Consider the following 16,911-nt stretch of genomic DNA (forward strand, 5'->3'; position numbering starts at 1 on the left):
GCCGCGGCTCCTCTGCCCCCTCGGCTAGTCCCATAATTTAAATAACCCTGATATTCCTCCCGCTAAACGCCTCCCTGCCGCCCCGGACCCCGGGAGAACTCACCGCGGGGCTTTAACATCCTCCCTCCGGCCCGTCCGCCGCCTTTACACCGCCCGCGGAATTTCTAATAATTTTTTTCTCATATTTCGGGCTGGACGCGGCGGGCCTGGAAATTGTTTCCTTACGCCTCTTTCCAGCAGCCATTGTAGTGTATGCGCTGCCCCTGCAGCTCAACTTGCAGCTGCCGCCGCCGCCGCCGCCGCCGCCGCCGCCGCCGCAGCCGCCGACGTCGCGCCCACCGCTGCCTCCCCCCGCCCGCTCGGCCGCCGCCCCCGCCCCGCGCCCGCCCGCCGGCCCGCCCTGGCCCCCGCCCGCCGAGATGCCCGCCCTCCTCACGCTCCGCCCAGAGCCCGGCCAGTCCGTGCGTCCGCCGCCGGGTCCAGACGAGCTCATTGGTTGACATGGCTGCCCGTCAGGTCGAAATGTTAAGAGCAAGCCTGCAGGGCGGGGGGCGCGGTGGGGCGGGGAGAGGGCGGGGTCTCGCTCCGTCCCACCCACTTCTTCTGCCAGAGCCCTCCTCCCGCTGCCCGGGGGCGGAGCGAACTGAGCCCGCCCCAACCTCGCAGAGTTCCGGGCGCCTGTCAATCCCGCAGCAGCGCTCGTGGATTGGACCGGCTGAAACGGGGGGCGCGGGGGCAGCACGTTGGGGTGCGCGCTACTTAAGGTCCTGCTGCGTGAGCCACTGACGTGTTTGGAACAGCAACCGGCTCCGGTGCTGGCCGTGTGGTGGCCTGTGGTGAGTGGTCTCCGGCCCCTCCCTCCCTGAACGGCAGGCCGACGACAACACTCCGCTGAGGGCAGACCCCACCAGTTCGTGGCGCCAAACCCTCCGCGGCATGCTCCTGCCGCTGCTCACGCCACTCGATTCGTCCGGTCGGGGCAGCGGAAGGTGACCCCATGCAGGTCTGGACACCCCGGATTGTGTCACTCCCCGCCCTGCCCTCCTCAGGTCCCGGCTCTACGCTGCCTCCTTCCTTCCCAGCCCCTTTGTCTTGTTCACCTGTGCCTGCTCCCCACTGTCTGATACTGCGCCTCGGAAGGCGATCCGGGGGACACATCCTTGGGGATTCTTCTCCGACCTCTCAGAGCAATGTGGTCTGTACTTTGACTTTTTGCCCCTGGTCCTCTGCACCCAGGTTTACGGCGTGGTGAATTTCTGCTTCCGGATTTAACACTCACAGACCAGACTGAGAAGCCTGGGGGCCTAGACTTGTTCAGTAACGTGCCCTTCCCCCACTACGGATCAAAGCTACGAGGAGAGTGGGAAATCAGGAACTCCTTTGGTAAGCAGTTTGCCCTTTAGAGTAGATTTTAGAGTTATTTCTCAGGTGTGCTGTAGGTTTGCAGTCTTCCCTCAAACTGGTTTTCCTTCTGAATGTCATCTTGGAAGTAGTAGAGTACTGTAACAGTTGTTCACTCCTGCATCTTCAAAAAGTAAGCAGATAAGGCCTCCTTAGCAGGGCACTCCATCTTGCCCTTCAGCCACACTCCTCCATGTAAATTGACATTTCCTCTTCCTGTACTGTTAACACAGGAATTCATACTAAGGAGGTGGCATTCGGAAATCCATGTTTAGAGTGACTTGTATTTAGGATCCAGAATAAAAAGCAATGAAATGGGAATAGCCTGAAGCAGCAAATTTGATGACTGTGTTGTGTAGATAGTTTTCAAGGAATTTCTGGCTGATGATATTGAAATAGAACAGAATTTCATGATCAGGACGCAGCGTGAATTCTGCTTGTATCCGATTGCTGTTGAGATTATTATATGCATGGCGTATGAACAAGTGGAGCCCTGTGGAGGCATGGCAGGACAGCTGTGAAGGAGAAGATTGTAGATTTTCTTAGTTCTACTATTCTCTCAGGAAGAGGCAGCCTTATAAACTCCTATCTTCGAAAGGCTTCTAGATACAGTTGGACTCTGTATTGAGTGTCTTCCTGTCTAGATGCTCCTGCCGACTGGATATTTTCTGTGCAGTTCATGAAATAAGTGGTTATTTGGTGCTTATTTAAAGGTAAAGGACTGCAGGCCAATTAGATACTTCCTATCCCATGGGAAAGTTGGGTTCCTTTAGTTTACACATCCTGATCTTTATCAGAATAGAGGAAACTGGGCTGGATGACCATTGACCCAGAATACAGTCATTTACCAGGATTTTATGGGTTTGCATGACTTTTCCTGAATATACATTATTTCATTTAACGTGATTTTTTTGTGACATTTAATACAAAAATTTGGACTTCTCTGAAAAGGCCCATGCATGTTTGTTTTGCTCTGTTTTTTAATTCAGTAGACTTGTGTACTTCATACTGTCTTATTTCTCTGGAATGCAGTTTTTTTTATTTTTGGGTAGAAGATGATTAAACAAGATCAGCATTAGGGTGTGTAAGCCAGATCAGCCCCTTAAGCTTAGTACAGGAATTTTTCAGAGATGCTGGGCAGCTCATAGCAGAGGCCCATACTCAAATAATCGTGACTTGCTTTTCATTCCTTCCCCTGAAAGAGAATTGTTGTACAGTTTCACTTGACCTGGAGTTTGAAGAGCAGTTTTCCTTGGCTATGCCCGATTGACTGACTGGATGAAGTACATGACTTGACTTGGAGTAGCTAACCGACACTTAGAGTAATGCGATGTCTTTAATGGATAAAACCTTTGCAAAGCTGTATTTTTAAGACTCAAATTGGAGAATAACTGAGCCATAATAGCATTCCCTGACTTCCTTCAAACCAGGGAAAATGTTAATTTAAATAGAAAGTAGTCCTGGAATAAAAAAATTCATTCATTGTTTTTTAAACTATGGCTTTTTAGAATGCTAAGTAAGCAGAAACTTGGCTATTTGATATACTCACTGTGTTTCATTGTTTCCTACAGAGTACCTACTACGTTGAGAATTAAATTTTGTGGGTAAATTAAATTAAAAGTACTTGTGGGGCTGATGACATTTTCTGGTCATTTCCTTCTGACATGTTTTTCTCCTGCCTACCTTCAGTAAGAAGTAAGACAAGATGCCCATGGTCACACGGCGGCTGAGAGACCCTGACATAAATCCTTGCTTATCGGTAGGGCGGTTTGTTTTTCATTGTTATGTCAACTTGGGAAAACCAATCTTAATTGTGCGGGTATCTGTCTTACACAGTTACTAAATAAAGTATTTTTCTGTAAAAAAGATATTCCTGGCCAGTGTATTTTATTTCACTGTAACATTTTTACATGACCAAAATGTGGCTAACAATGACCCTTTTCTTCAGTTTTGCTTAATTATGAAATAAACAGTGTTTAGTTGTCTCTGTAAAACTTGACAACCACTAAGGAAAGTCTTTAGTCTAAACATGGGACAATATAGCGAATTTAAAACCAACGGTTTTAATCGCAGTGATTACTTAATCTGTCTTTGAGACAACCTGGCTTGAGTCATGGGTTCACAGTAGGATTAGCTTATTTTAAGCTTTTCCACAAAGATATCCTATAAACTGCACTGTGTTACAAAAGTAAGTTTGACATTAACTGGATATAGCTTGTAACACTTTGTTGTGGCTTTGCCATTCCTGAGAAATACAATGTAAATATTATATCGTTGCTATGAGGAGCTCTAATTCACCATCCTTTATGGCTTTTCCAAAAACACACAATATACATCCATTGGTCTATATAGTCGGTTTTCAACAGCATTAAGTATTGTTTAGATAAGGTGTTTTCCTTAGATCTGTGAAGCAGATTCCCTGCCTATTTGAAACTTTATTTTAGATAACTTCTTCTCAGAGTCCTACCTTTCACTTTGAAGCTTGTTGTCCAATCTGCTTCTAGTTCAGACCGCTTAAGTTTAATTACCAGTGGTACCCACTTCATTTTAAACCCATGGCCCTGTGTTGCTTTCCTTTTGAAGTCACATTAATGATAACTATTAAAGCTGCCTATGTAATAGTATGCTTGCATAACGGAGTGAACGATAGCCAAAAGTGCATCTACATGGGTGCTGTTAATTTAGGTTGCCTTGATGTAGATCGTTTACTTGTGTAATTTACTTGGAATCTCAAACCAAGCCTTAAGATCAAACATCAAGTCAGACAGACCTGGGGAAAGCCAGGAGAGCCGCACTGAGTTGTGGGAGGCTGGTTTCTGCTGTTTGCTTGTGTAGCAGTGTTCAGAGCACCTTATACCTTACTTCAGCTCCGGGAACAAATGACCACAATAAGTGCTTTGACTCAAACTCGTGGGATCAGATGCTTAGAAAACTGGCCCAGACGGGGAAAATTTAGGTTTTTTAAGTCTACCTACTACAATGAACAAAATAAGCCATTTGATATCGGTTCCGGGGAAACAGCTTCAGAAGTCTTTGTGTTTGGGTCTTTCTTAGATCACATTCCACATTTTCAATGATGACTCTCTTACATATTTAAGGAATCTGATGCTTCTACCAGATGTATGGATGAAAATAACTATGACAGGGAAAGGTGTTCCAGTTACTTCTTGAAGTACAAAAACTGCCGGCGATTCTGGGTAAGCCCAGCCTCTCAAGCTTCTTGGAAAACTCTGTTCTTAGGCTTGTGGCCATAGATGATAATGATCAATAATCCAGGCTTCCCAGTAATGACTGAAGGAACACTTAACCTTTAACCTTATCTTCTGATTGATATATCAGCTCTGTGGCCTTCTTGAGAGCTTGTTTCATTTGATTCCAAGGTTTCAGATTCAAGCTTTAATATAAAGTCTTGTTGAAGACTGGATCCAGGTCCTTTCTTCTCTGATAGACTTAGTTTCACTTAGTAATTGTGCATAGCTTTTGAAACTGGACTGTATATACTCTTGTATATGTACTTAGTGGCATATTTCTACCCAACTCCTACTAACAATGCTTTCTTTGTGGATGATCACTTCAGTGTAAATGTTAATAGATTGAAACATCTGGAGTTTCAGAAGTAGGTTTTGGAGTTTTAAAACTTTAGATTTCAGTATTTTCTTTTTGAAGAAGCAACTGAAAATTACTGTCGGATTATTGTTATTTAATATATGACTGACTTTGGTGTTTTCTTTTATGCCTATGTATAGAATTCTGTCATGATCCAAAGAAGACAAAATGGAGTTCAGCCATCTATGCCTACAGCAGCAGAAAGAGATGAAATTTTGGGAGCAATGCAAAAGATGCCCTATTGAGTATTTGCATTAAAATTGTTTCTATAACTTGAAGCAGATTTTTTTTTTTTTAATCAATGATTGCTGAAATCTTAAGACTTTCTGCTGTCATCCCAGGCGATTTTGAGTTGTACTTGGTGAGATGGAATTCGGTTAACCTCAAGTCTTTGGTGTTTGCTTTCAGTGCTGTGATAAGAATGTGTTATCATACTGTCACTCAGAAGGACAGGACTGTTGAGGCTGTAGGACTTGGGCTGTCTTAGGTCTAAAGAGAGATTTAGCATGAGAACAGACTCCTGGGGCTGTTATAATGGTGGTGGTCCTCCGGAAGGGAAATGAGAGAAGAATGCCCTGTGTTTACAATGAGTGATGAGGTGGAGAGGTGACTGGCAGAATGAGTTACAGGTAGATGCATGGTGGACCACAGACCTGGGGATCATCCCTGAAGTCCGTGGCGTGCTGCATCCACCATCTTTAAGGTTAGTCCACTCACTAGGAGGGAAATGGGCACAGGAGAACTACTGAATAGATGGAAGATACAAGAATGTTACTTCTTTAAGGACAGGCTTGATTTCAGGATTCTGGTTAAAAATCCATGAATTTTTGGATCACCTAAGGCCACAGCAGCAATTCTTAGGCCATAGTAATACTTGGAAAAAAAAAAAGGAAGAAAAAAAGAAAGAAACAGACTCTAGAAGTAGGGTTTCTAGTTTCAGAATGAGAGCACAGGAGACATGTTTATTGGATGAATCAGTGTGGGTGAGATTAGAGTTTACCTTCAGTTAATGACAGCAAACAGTGAGTGTTCACTGTGGTGACTGGATGGCACAGAAGCTCTCCATATTCCCACTGTTTTTTCATAGATTCTTGTGTATTTAATAACATTCTAGTCTTGGAAGTCAGAGCAAATCATTGTGTCCCTTTCCATCACTTAAGCTTGAATCAGAACATCATTTCAATGACTGTTGACAATCAACTGCCTAGTCTGAAACTTAGCTCAGAAGTTTTAAAATCAGATGACATCTTTATATTGTTTTATTTTTGAGACAAAGCCTTGCTGTGTCGTCCAGCCTGGCCTGGAACTTGGTGGTCCTCACACCTTAGCCTCCTGGACACTGGGATAACATGTGAGCCACCACATGTGGCTTAACCTTGATTGTTGGATGCAATCCTCAGTAAAAAATGGATTGAGAATATGTTTTGGTTCAGGACTTGTGGGAGTGGCCAAGTTTTGTTTCATTGAGGCCCATGCCAGGAAAGGGAACCCATAGCCTTCATTGCCTAGATGGCTGAGAACCAGAGACTGGATAACTCAGAGACATAGAATTGGTGCCTTGTCCAGTCGTCATCAGAAAGGCTTCCTGGGGTGAAAGCAGATGTGAGCAGGTGCAGAGACCCACTGCCAGACACGTGGAGAGAGTCTAAACTGAAGTTCACCAGTGGGTCCCTTCGTTTGGAGATGGAGTTCTGGAAACCCTGAGTTTAAGTATTTGTTATGTCTCAAAACAAAGTAGGCTAAGCATATCAAAGCGGACCTGGCTACCAGTTTTCTCTCAGCATCCTTAGTCCCTCCTCTGACTCCTACTGAAACTCTTCCAACCTTGGTCTGGGCTTTCCTTCCCCACCTACATAATCTAACCAGTTTTCGTTAACTGGTCCATCTTACTTACCCACCCCACCCTCCTTGGTCTGGCTCCTTACCCCGTCCCTCCTACCCCTCCTTACTTGACTTGGCTCAGGCTAGTCTTGTTTACTCTGTACAATCGCAGATGTCTTTGCCTGAGACTATGTACTTCCTTTTATCTACAGTAAACCTCCTTCACCATACCTAGGAGCACTCTTGTCTTTCCTTTTTATTTCTATTTTTTTCTTTTACTATTAGTGTAGTCATTCATTTTGTATCTATTTTTAAGGTTTCTCATTTATTAATGTTTACAATTTCAGCTTTGTAACGATATTACCTCTTAGCCACCAGCACCCTCATCTGAGTATTTCTCCCTGGTACCAAGCTGAGTTATGCTGTAGCTGTTAACTTTGAAAGACTCGAATGGGCTTTTCAGTCTGAGCACTAGGCAGAATTCTAGTCTCCACCTCTTCAATACCTTTGACCTGATGGCAGTCATACTAACAGCTGTGAGTGCTTTGCATTGTTTTGATGGCAAACATTTCTTACATGTCTTCTCATACAGAAACTGACTATAACCAACCAAGACTTTGGAGGCGCTCTGGAGCACAAGACTGCCTCGTGTCTAATGCAAGAGTCTCGGTGCAGGGTCCTGATGCAGACAAGTTGCTAGGCTCTGGGGCCTCTAGTTGTCCTTGGGGATGATGAGCTCTTGCTGGAAGAGATATGTGCTTCATATAGCCTAGGAATTGACCAGCCTGTGAGGTCAAGTGATGACCCTTCTTGAGCTTCACCTCGTCTAGAAAGCAGTACTTGAGGATCACACAGAGATGGAAGGCTTATGCAAGCAGAATCATCACAAAGATCAGAAAGGTTCTGGTCTGGGTGTTCAGTTTTCCAGAGCCTCGATAGTTCCTATGCCTCTGGGGTTTTAGCCCATTTCTCTTCATCTTGAAAAGGCTTTTTCTTCACTTAGAAGAGGGAGTGGCTCCTGCTCTGTTCTCTCCCTCTCCCTCCCTCCCTCTCTTTCTCCCTTTTTCTCTCCCTCTCTAAGTCTCATGGTTGACCTTGAACTGATGTAGCTGAGCATGGTCTTGAGCTTCTGATTCTCTTGCCTCTACTTCCCAAATGCTATTTCAGGCATGAGCTGAACCATGACAGCTGCTGTTGCATTTTCCCAAGCATGGCAGTCCAGCACCACTTTGTCAACTCATACGGTGTCCATACCTTACAGACCCACATTGTCTGGTCCTTCCTAAAATAGCCCAAGGAAAATTGGTAGGAGGCTTTCAAGTACAAATTGACCTGGCAGCTCTACGTTGGTGAAATAATTTTGACAAATTATGGCTGATAGGTAATATGAACCTAATTGCAAAACAAACTACAAGACAAAAAGACACAACACAACACAACAACAAAACAGTATTGGCTGGTTCTGGAAGTCAAAGCTACTAAGAAAAGGTCCCAGAGGTTACTGCTGGAAGGGAGATTAGAAGTCAGAATAAGGAGTCTTAACATTTGTCTCAAAGAAATGTTATCAAGGCAAGATATAGTTTCATGAGATTACAGGACACTCTTGTCAGAGTCCTTTACATGCATTAGATGTAAGATCCTAGATAAAAGGGTTTGAGTTTTCCCCTCATCTATGGCTTGATTTCCACTTAAGGCACCTTTATGAATCATACTTTCTATTTTTGGTGAATGTAAACTAAACATTAACTGTGTTAGAATATTAACCTATGAGGTGCCTTTCCCCCCTTTTGGTACCGAATCTAAGAAAGCATTGCCAAATGTAAGATCATGAAGACTTACATGTATAGACGCTTCTTTTCTTCTAAGAGGTCTATGGTCTTAATATTAAAACATCATTCTGCTTTGAGTTCTTCTGATGTAAGGTCTAAGGTAAGTGTCTACTTTCCTCTTTTACCGATGGCTATCTAGTTTTCTCAACACTATTGAAAAAGACTCTTCTTTGTTCCTTGAATTAGCGTCTCAGTTGCAAATCACTGATTATACATGTGAATACATGGTCATGTCTGCAATCTATTCTGGGGAAGGCATATATGTCTATCCTTGGGCCAACACATGTATCTTGATCATTTTAGTTTTGTATCAGTGGCTTTATTCTGTGATGACCTTCGTTAAGTGTATTTTCTATGAAGCGCTTTGATGACAAACTTATATGTGAGTTGTGAATATTAAGTGTGTGCTTGTGTATGTGGAGGACCCGGGTCTGCAATGGTACCGTCTTCAGACGCGCTCCATCTTATTTTATTGAGTCAGGATATTTCACTGGGATCTGGGATTTCTCATTTAGGCCAAGCAGACTGCACAGTGGGCTCCAGGAATCCCAGTTTCTGTCTCCCTGGTGCTGGTGTTACAAGGATGTGCCACCACAGTGGTTCAAGTCACAGGTGTGTCAAAAAAGGCTCATGTACGTGAACACATGGTCCCTGGTTGATGTCACAGTTTGGGAGGTTATGGAACCTTTAAATGGCAGAAGAATCTTGATGGGAAGGGCTTTGAGAATATATAGCTTTACCCCACATCCACTTCTCTCTGTTTCATTTTGACTATGCGATGTCTCAGTCTCCTGTTCAAACTGCCTACCGCATGTCTTCCTCATCATTATGAACTCTCCTGGAGCCATAGCCCAAATCACCTTTTCCATAAGTCACTTTTGGTCATGGTACTTCATGACAGCAACAGAAAAGCAAGTGATAACACCTGACTTTTTTTAAAAATGTGTACTGGGAGTTGAACTTTCATGACATATGTTTTACTTATTGAAATATCTCCTTAGATCCCTTACTTGTATGTTTGGAGCACCAAACCCTGAAATACACACACACACACACACACACACACACACACACACACACACACACACGAACCTAGTGGTTACACCCAGGCAAAACTGTTCAATTCTACATTTATCTTCAGTAATTCCCTATGTACTTCTTTGCTGTTTTATAAAATAAACTGATAGTTTCATATTGCACTGCTTATTTATTTATTTTACATCGAGAAAGGTTGTGACAGCTCAGGTTGGCTTTGAACTGATTCTCCTGCCTCAGCATCTTGAGTGCTGGGATTACAGACATGTACCACCATTATCAGGCTTCCCAGAATCAACTTTGAGTACTGTAGACCTTCTAGAATATTTTGTCATCACTGTTTGTAATACTTTTATTTTATTGTAACTGGGAAATATTTTACATATTTTATTATTGCCCTCCCCCACCTCTTTCCCTCATATTTGCCCTTTTCTCTATTTTTGGTAGTATGTTAACTTTATGTAATTTTCCTTTAAATCTCATGTTTTCATTCTTAAAGGGTTTCATATCATGTATTTTGAACACATTCACTCTGCCTTTAACTGCTTCTCTTACCACCTTTCAATCTCCCCTCCCCCCATCTCTTCCTACCCAACTCTGAGATCCATTGAAATCTTTCCTTGGTAGTCTAGTTTTTGTTGCAGTCTTGGCCTGCTCTGGCGGGTGATCAGTCCACTAGTAGGTAACGTCATTTAAAAGAAGTGACTTTCTATTTCCCAGCAACCATCACTGCTAATATGCTTCTCAGCCAGTGATGGGATTACACATCCACCTTTCCCTTCAATATTGGCTCTTTATCTGGCTGAGCTTCTGAAGGCCTTGTGCATGGGGTCACAACTGCTGTTGAGTTCATATTTGTGTCTGGAAAACATTGTTTCCTTGATGTTATCTTCTACCTCTAGTTCTTACAGTCTTTCTGCCCTCTCTTCCAGAAAGATCCCTGAGCCTCAGAATGAGATACGGATGTTTAATTTGGGGCTGAGCACTCCACTGTCATTGTTCAGGTTAAGGTCTCTGTGTTAATTGACATCTACTGCAAAGGAAGCTGTTCTTGATAATGATTAGAGATGATCTGATCTATGGGGATAGCAATAATGAAAAATTAGGAGTCGTTTTAATACATCTGTTTTATCCCCCCTTTATTTAACTATGCATTTTAAACTTTCTTATTACTAGGGATTTTCATTCTTTTTCCTTTTCTAAATTCTTGATCTGTTCTGTTCTATCCTCTTATTTTTCCTTTCTCTTATTCAGCCTTGCTTTCCCTAATTTATTCTTTCTTCTATTCTTTCATTTTATTAATTTGCTACTTCTACATTAATTCTATATAACTTTTAAATTTATTCCGCATTAGTTTTACCATTTCTAGTTTCATGGCCATTGTTTATATATCAGAGGGCCTTAATTGATTAAACATTTTTATATCTTGCAAATTTTCATCTTGCAGCTATTACAGTTTTTTTCTCCTTTGTAAGTAGGGCTAGGACTGACCTCTTAAGAGATTGACCTGCTCAATTAGAAGATTCTTCAAATAAAATTTGAAGAGATATCAAAGCCAAAAGACCAATGGGCCATTGAAGAAATCAGGAAGGAAATTTTAAAATTCCTAGACAAATGAAGATCAAAGCAAAATGTATCAGAAACTTTGTGCCACAGCTAAGCTAGCTATAAGAGGAAGGTTTACAACTCTGAGTGTTTACATTTAAAAAAAAAAAGTCATCTCATGAATAACCTGATACCTCATCTCAAAGTCTTAGAAAAACAAGAATGATCCACACCAAAGCAGTTGGCAGAAAAAAAACAACCAAGGTCAGGGCAGAGATTAATGGCAGACTGAAAGAACAGTATATACACTCAGACAGTTGGTTCTTTGGAAAGACAACTAAGACTGACAAACCTCTATTAAATTTAAGAGACAACCTCAGTTAATAAAACGAGAGATGGTACATCAGAGTCCAGTAAATTCTGGACTAGGAATCCTTTGACAACTTTTTCCAATTAGCTGGAAAGTCTAGAAGAAACTAATATATTCCTAAACACAGATGAACTATCAAACTTAGGAAGATATAAGCAGTTTAAATAGATCCACAGAAAGCACTGAGAGTAAAGCAGTGTTTGGGAAAGCTTCATCACAAAAAGACGCAGGACTGAGAAATGGATCGAGTTGTCACAAATTCCTCAGGAAGAGCTGATGCCAACATCTCTCATGCTGTTTCACAAACATGGGGAAGGAGGAGTGTCATCACCACTGTTGAACTTGCCACTGTTACATCTCCCCAAAATCCCGCTTTGTGAGAAATGGGGCTGGTTAAGTTGATAATTTAAATGTGTCAGAATGTTAGTACTTCAGGAAATTTTTATATAAGACAAGTTATCAACTGTCCAAAAGCTACTCACACGCACACGCAAGCGCGCGCGCACACACACATACACACACACACACACACACACACACACCACACACACACACGTGTGTATATGTAGTTTTTATCACATACCCGTTCACTTGTTATAGCAGCATCATATTACAGCATTTCAATGGGGTTGGAAGGATGATGTTCTGTGTTTGTATTATGTAAGAATTCTTTTGAGAAACTGCTGTGTTTGCAGAATCCTGGAAGCCATACATGTCTGTGTTTGGGGTAGATTATAGTTTTTAAAATTGAGAAATGTACATATCCAATGTCAGAGGGCTAACAACTCAGTGCAAGAGATCTTTCGAGAAGTAGTCAATGTCAAAAGTTTTCAGGATTTCTTATTCACATACAAGCATCATCAGTATACGTCTTTGCACTAAAGGAACATCATACTATACATGCTCCAGTGTAGTTCGCTTTTTGCTTTTAACAGGCATAGTTTGGAATAATTTGAAGCAAGGCGATAGCAGTCATTTTGGTGCTTGTTATGTTTTACGTGGAAGATAATTTCTACAAGTTGAAGTTTTAGATGGAAGACTTTTGTATTTTAAATTTTGTAGATATTAATAACTCAATTACCTTCTGAAAAGAAGCACAATTTGCTTCTAAAAACAGACTGTTTCTGCATCTCCAGTCCCAACTTTAAATCTCTTTCACCTTTACCAGTCATATGAGTGAAGCCAGAACAAATAAATTCATTTCTTTTGTCCCTTTCTTTTAAGATTCTAGCTGAAAATGAGTTAGAAGTCTCTGGGTATCTTTAGGAAACCATCTCTTTGTCATAATTGTTTTGTATACCTTTTTGCTTTTAGATTTTCAATAATTTTTCTGTACAGTGTTTTATGTTGCCATGTAATTAAATAGACCATTTTACTTATGATTTTTGAAGTCTGAAAATACGTCTTTAATCCTAGCACTCAGAAGGCAGAGGCAGGGTAGGTAGGGAGGCAGGGAGGTGTGTGTGAGTTCGATGCCAGCCTGGTGTACACAGAGGAACCCTGTCTCAGGGGGAAAACACTAAACGACAAGTATGAAGACTCTATCAGTTCAGTTACCTCCCCAACCTCTGCCAAGTGCTTACGACGTGCGGCATACATATGGACGAACAAGTTTCTTAAAGCACTGCACTGCATGGCTGGAGGGTAAACAGCACCGTGGTAGGAATAACAAAGTCATAGCACAGAGGGCACATGTCTATGTCATTTGGGGGAGTTCCTTACAAATGGAAGCCACAGCATATGAAGGGAATTAGCACGAGAGCAAGAATGAGAGAATGCGTTCACATTAACAAGAGCCTTGAGCACTGTGCTTGGTACACCATAGCTTGCTTTATATGTAAGAGAAAGCTTGATAGTGTTTTGAGACAAAAATTCAAAAGCAATTCGTGTGTAAAGCATAATTCTGGAGGCAGAGAGATTATTATAGTGACCCCAGATCCCCGCAATGGCTTTACCTGTTCTACAAAACTGATCCTGCTGTTTTTGTTTTTGTTTTGTTTTGTTTTGCTCTCTCCACCCCAGCAAATGAATCTTTCTAAAATGCAGAAATTGGTTCACTTAAAATCCCTCAGGCCTACCTACCCTCTCAGGTCCTTCCCATGGTTTGCAATGTTCTTGTGATCTGGAAGGTGAAGGGAGTGGATTGGAGGAAGTTACACAGAGCTTGTGCCCAGTGACCTTAGATTTTAGGCATTAGGCACGAGATTATTGAAATCCCTTCCATAGAGCGACATCTTGCTATTTTCATTGGCTAGTGCCAAGCACACCGTGTTTTCTGATCTTGAATATCTGTACTCCGCTGCTCTCTGCTCTGCTCTCTTCTCAGGCTCCATGATAATTTTCAGTTTCAGGAGCCATGTCTGCTGTTGTCAGTGTGTCCGAGAGCAGATGAGCGTCTTGCAACTGCATAGAGTTCTGTTTGTGAGGTTACCTCTGGGCCGTGGACTGTACTTAGCCCTAGAAATTTGTAGGGGTTCTCAACAAATGGCTGGTTTTCCTTGCAAGACCTGGATGGTGCTATCAGACAGTAAGATGCCCGGTATTCACTGGCTATACAACTTCCTTTAGGAAAACTCTGAAATCACAGTTTTGAAAAGACTACTTTGGGGACTGGGATGGTAGCTTTAGCAGTGGAGATCTACAAAGATCACCCCAGTCTACTCCTGTTTGAGACCACTTGGATTTCTCTTTCAAGTCCTGGGAGACTCCTTGAAGAAATGAAGAGAAAGTAAGGGTCATTTCAGAGCACACGCCTGGGTACTGGGCAGAAAGGGGGCAAACTACAAGCAAATTCATACAAAGGGAAGAGCAGAAAATGACAGAGGCATGTGTAGTCTTGAAGGGAGAGGGTCATTCAACCAAGTGCAGGGTACTAGGCCAAGATGGCTGTGCTAGCTCCTGAGACAGCCACAATGAAAGTAAAAAGCCAGGTGTCAGCATCTGAACTAAATGCCCTGATTAATAATGTAAGTATTGCATGGCAAAGTGTGGACAGAGCACTGTGTTTATGTAAGCTTTGGCTGTGCCTCCCGTTGTCAAGATCATCTGAATTAATTGCTTCATCTTTAAGAATCTTCTGTGTTTTGAAATGTATCATTTAAAAAATTGGTTATAGTGACCCCCAAAGAAACCCATGTGTTGGGTGGTAGATACTGGTATTTGAGAGGTGTGTGTAGAGACTGGCTTATTCATCAGCAAAAGCCACAGTGAACTCTAGGCCAGGCTGATAAAATTATGATGCCAGCCACCTAGTCCTTTCAAAAACCCCAACTAGAAAAGACAAAAGTCTTTCGTATCTGCTGGAAAAGGCAACAAAGCACCAAACAAAGCACTCTTTCTCACACCTTTCCTTTTATTGTTCCACCATTTGGTCCAGATTGCTCTCTCCTGAGAATTTTTACTCCTAGGCTGCCACTGTCCTAGTTCCTTCATTCCCATCTGAAATCATCAGTAAGCAAGCGAAGTATAAAAAAGTTCACTGGGAAGCAACTGGAAGATTTCAAAAGGAGCTAGAAATATTTACCATGGAACTGAGAATAAACTGTACCCCTCCCCCCAACGTTCAGGGCACAATTCACATAATGCAGCCAGCTGACTGTGGCTTAGACTGTTCCACTGCCAACTTGAATTCTTCCTGCTCTCTCCTCCCCTCCACTCTACTTTTCAGTCAGTCCTTCATTCCCTTCAGAGGACCTCCTCTCACTTCCTCTGTCTCTGCCTAGTCTAGCCTCATTTAATCTTCCTGAAATGACTCTTGAACGTTACACACAACACTCCCACTCCCATGATGTAGCATGGTGTGCAGGTCTTCTTGACCTCGGGATTACTCGATGGCACAGCTCATTTTATCCTTGCACTGCATGGGGGAGCTCTGGACTTCTGGGAAGTGCAAAGGCAGAGACCCATTGTGGTGCTTCGTACTTTCATTTTCACTTCATAAAACATTCTCAGGAACATAGTTATACTGAAACTTGCATGCAGCTCTGAGAAATCAGCCTTCCTGGTTTGCAGATGCAGGACTGAGCCTCAGTACATTCAAGTGACCTGCGCAGTCGACAACGTTGCCAGTGTTCTTCCTCTGTGCTCTCGGTTGACTCTATTTCTTAGTGTCTGTGCTATTTTTCATGCCTCCTAATTGCAGGTCTTATCCAGATTCCCATTTTTTTTCACCCATTAGTACTTAACAAGTTTGTAAACTAGGGATTGTGAAAGTGAATGAGAGCTGTGAACTCGGGGAGAAAGTTACACATTAAGAATACTTTAAGTACCGCAGTTGATTCTGGACAAAGCCTTTCATCCACTCTAGGAAGTCTTTCAAAAATGTTTTGTGATCTCTACCTATCACCCTTGTCTCACCCTCAGCTACTGAAGAAGCTAAGAGAGGTGACGTTAACAAGAGGTGACAATGTACTCTATGCCACAAAACAGCAAGAAAGAATAAGGCAAGAAGCCTGGATCGTGGCCAAATAGAATATGTATTTTTCCCCCACTGGATAAACATGCTGGTTTGTCATTTTCTTGTAGTAACGACTTCTGAAGAACAACTTCCTTGGGAAGCTGCAAATCCTGGAGGGGTGTTTTCAGTTTATAGGCTACACTTGGCAACCCGTGCCATCCCTGTCTGCTTCATTCACTTAAATATACATGTCCTTGTGGGACAGCATTCCAATCCCATGATGACTCCAGCAGAGCAGTCTCACTTTGAAGAGTATCTTTCACAACCCAAATAGACCACATTTCTCTACCTCTCAGGAAAAACAAACTATATTATTATCACCACCACTACCAAAAACCTCACAGCAGCTTTCTTCTGCCACAGTGCAGTCATGGCCTGTTCATCTCCAGTCTTGTATAGTCTCCTGACATTCCCTAAGGTGAGTGTGTGGGCGACTGCCTCATTCAGTTACCTCTTACGTCTTCAATTTTATTTCTTGCCCATTTTAAACTTTGCACTGGGGGGATGAAAAAGAAGGCGTGGAAAGCCAAGGAGGGAATTACATGTTCAGTGGTTGGAGGTGTGGCTAAGTTTATAGTCCTGTTTTACTTCTAGCTTTGCGTGTGTGCATGTGCATTCAGCCTATGTCAGCCTCAGGAATGCTACCTTCTGTGAGTCATGGTCTCTCATAGTCCTGAAGTTTACTAATTGACTGGCTAGTGACCCTCAGATATTTTCTTGTTTCTGCCTTTCTCATGTGTCACTGCACTTAGCATCTTCTTTGAGTTCTTGGGATCAAATTCAAGTCTTCATGCTTTTGAGGCAAGAACTTGTTTGACTGTGCTAGCTCCCCAGCCTTGGATAGTTTT

The 16,911-nt window shown here is 42.5% G+C and overlaps 2 protein-coding genes across 9 annotated transcripts in view; one reads left to right on the forward strand and one right to left on the reverse strand.

Moving 5' to 3' along the window:
- Window positions 1-336, reverse strand: part of Plag1 (PLAG1 zinc finger) — a 54,676-nt gene extending 54,340 nt beyond the window's left edge. For 4 of the 6 annotated variants that reach the window (XM_008763525.4, XM_063287277.1, XM_063287274.1 and 1 more), the window contains exon 1: window positions 104-336. The gene's annotated coding sequence lies outside the window, so the exon portion shown is untranslated. The remainder of the gene's footprint in view (window positions 1-103) is intronic. The other 2 variants (XM_017593224.3, XM_063287278.1) reach the window with 1 other exon arrangement.
- Window positions 337-729: 393 nt separating this feature from the next.
- Chchd7 (coiled-coil-helix-coiled-coil-helix domain containing 7) lies at window positions 730-5,285 on the forward strand. Of its 3 annotated transcripts, none has more exons than NM_001399637.1 (5): window positions 730-1,003; window positions 1,237-1,383; window positions 3,091-3,160; window positions 4,500-4,598; window positions 5,148-5,285. In NM_001399637.1, exons 3-5 carry the CDS (start codon window positions 3,107-3,109, stop codon window positions 5,250-5,252), a joined length of 258 nt encoding a protein of 85 aa, NP_001386566.1. In that variant the 5' UTR covers window positions 730-1,003; window positions 1,237-1,383; window positions 3,091-3,106; the 3' UTR covers window positions 5,253-5,285. The 3 variants fall into 3 exon arrangements, with proteins under 3 accessions (NP_001386566.1, NP_001386567.1, XP_063144491.1); NM_001399638.1 differs by having other exon boundaries at window positions 730-836; XM_063288421.1 differs by having other exon boundaries at window positions 740-1,003; window positions 4,456-4,598.
- The last annotated feature ends 11,626 nt before the right edge of the window (window positions 5,286-16,911 follow it).

This window comes from Rattus norvegicus, chromosome 5 (assembly GCF_036323735.1).
Source record: "Rattus norvegicus strain BN/NHsdMcwi chromosome 5, GRCr8, whole genome shotgun sequence".
Lineage (NCBI taxonomy): Eukaryota > Metazoa > Chordata > Mammalia > Rodentia > Muridae > Rattus > Rattus norvegicus.

Excerpts from the sequence above, each read along its gene's own strand:
- Chchd7 (NM_001399637.1), top strand. The coding sequence starts at position 3,107 with ATGCCCATGGTCACACGGCGGCTGAGAGACCCTGACATAAATCCTTGC. Across the intron at positions 3,161-4,499 it reads ACATAAATCCTTGCTTATCG|GAATCTGATGCTTCTACCAG; the intron begins GTAGGGCGGTTT and ends TACATATTTAAG. Across the intron at positions 4,599-5,147 it reads AAAACTGCCGGCGATTCTGG|AATTCTGTCATGATCCAAAG; the intron begins GTAAGCCCAGCC and ends GCCTATGTATAG.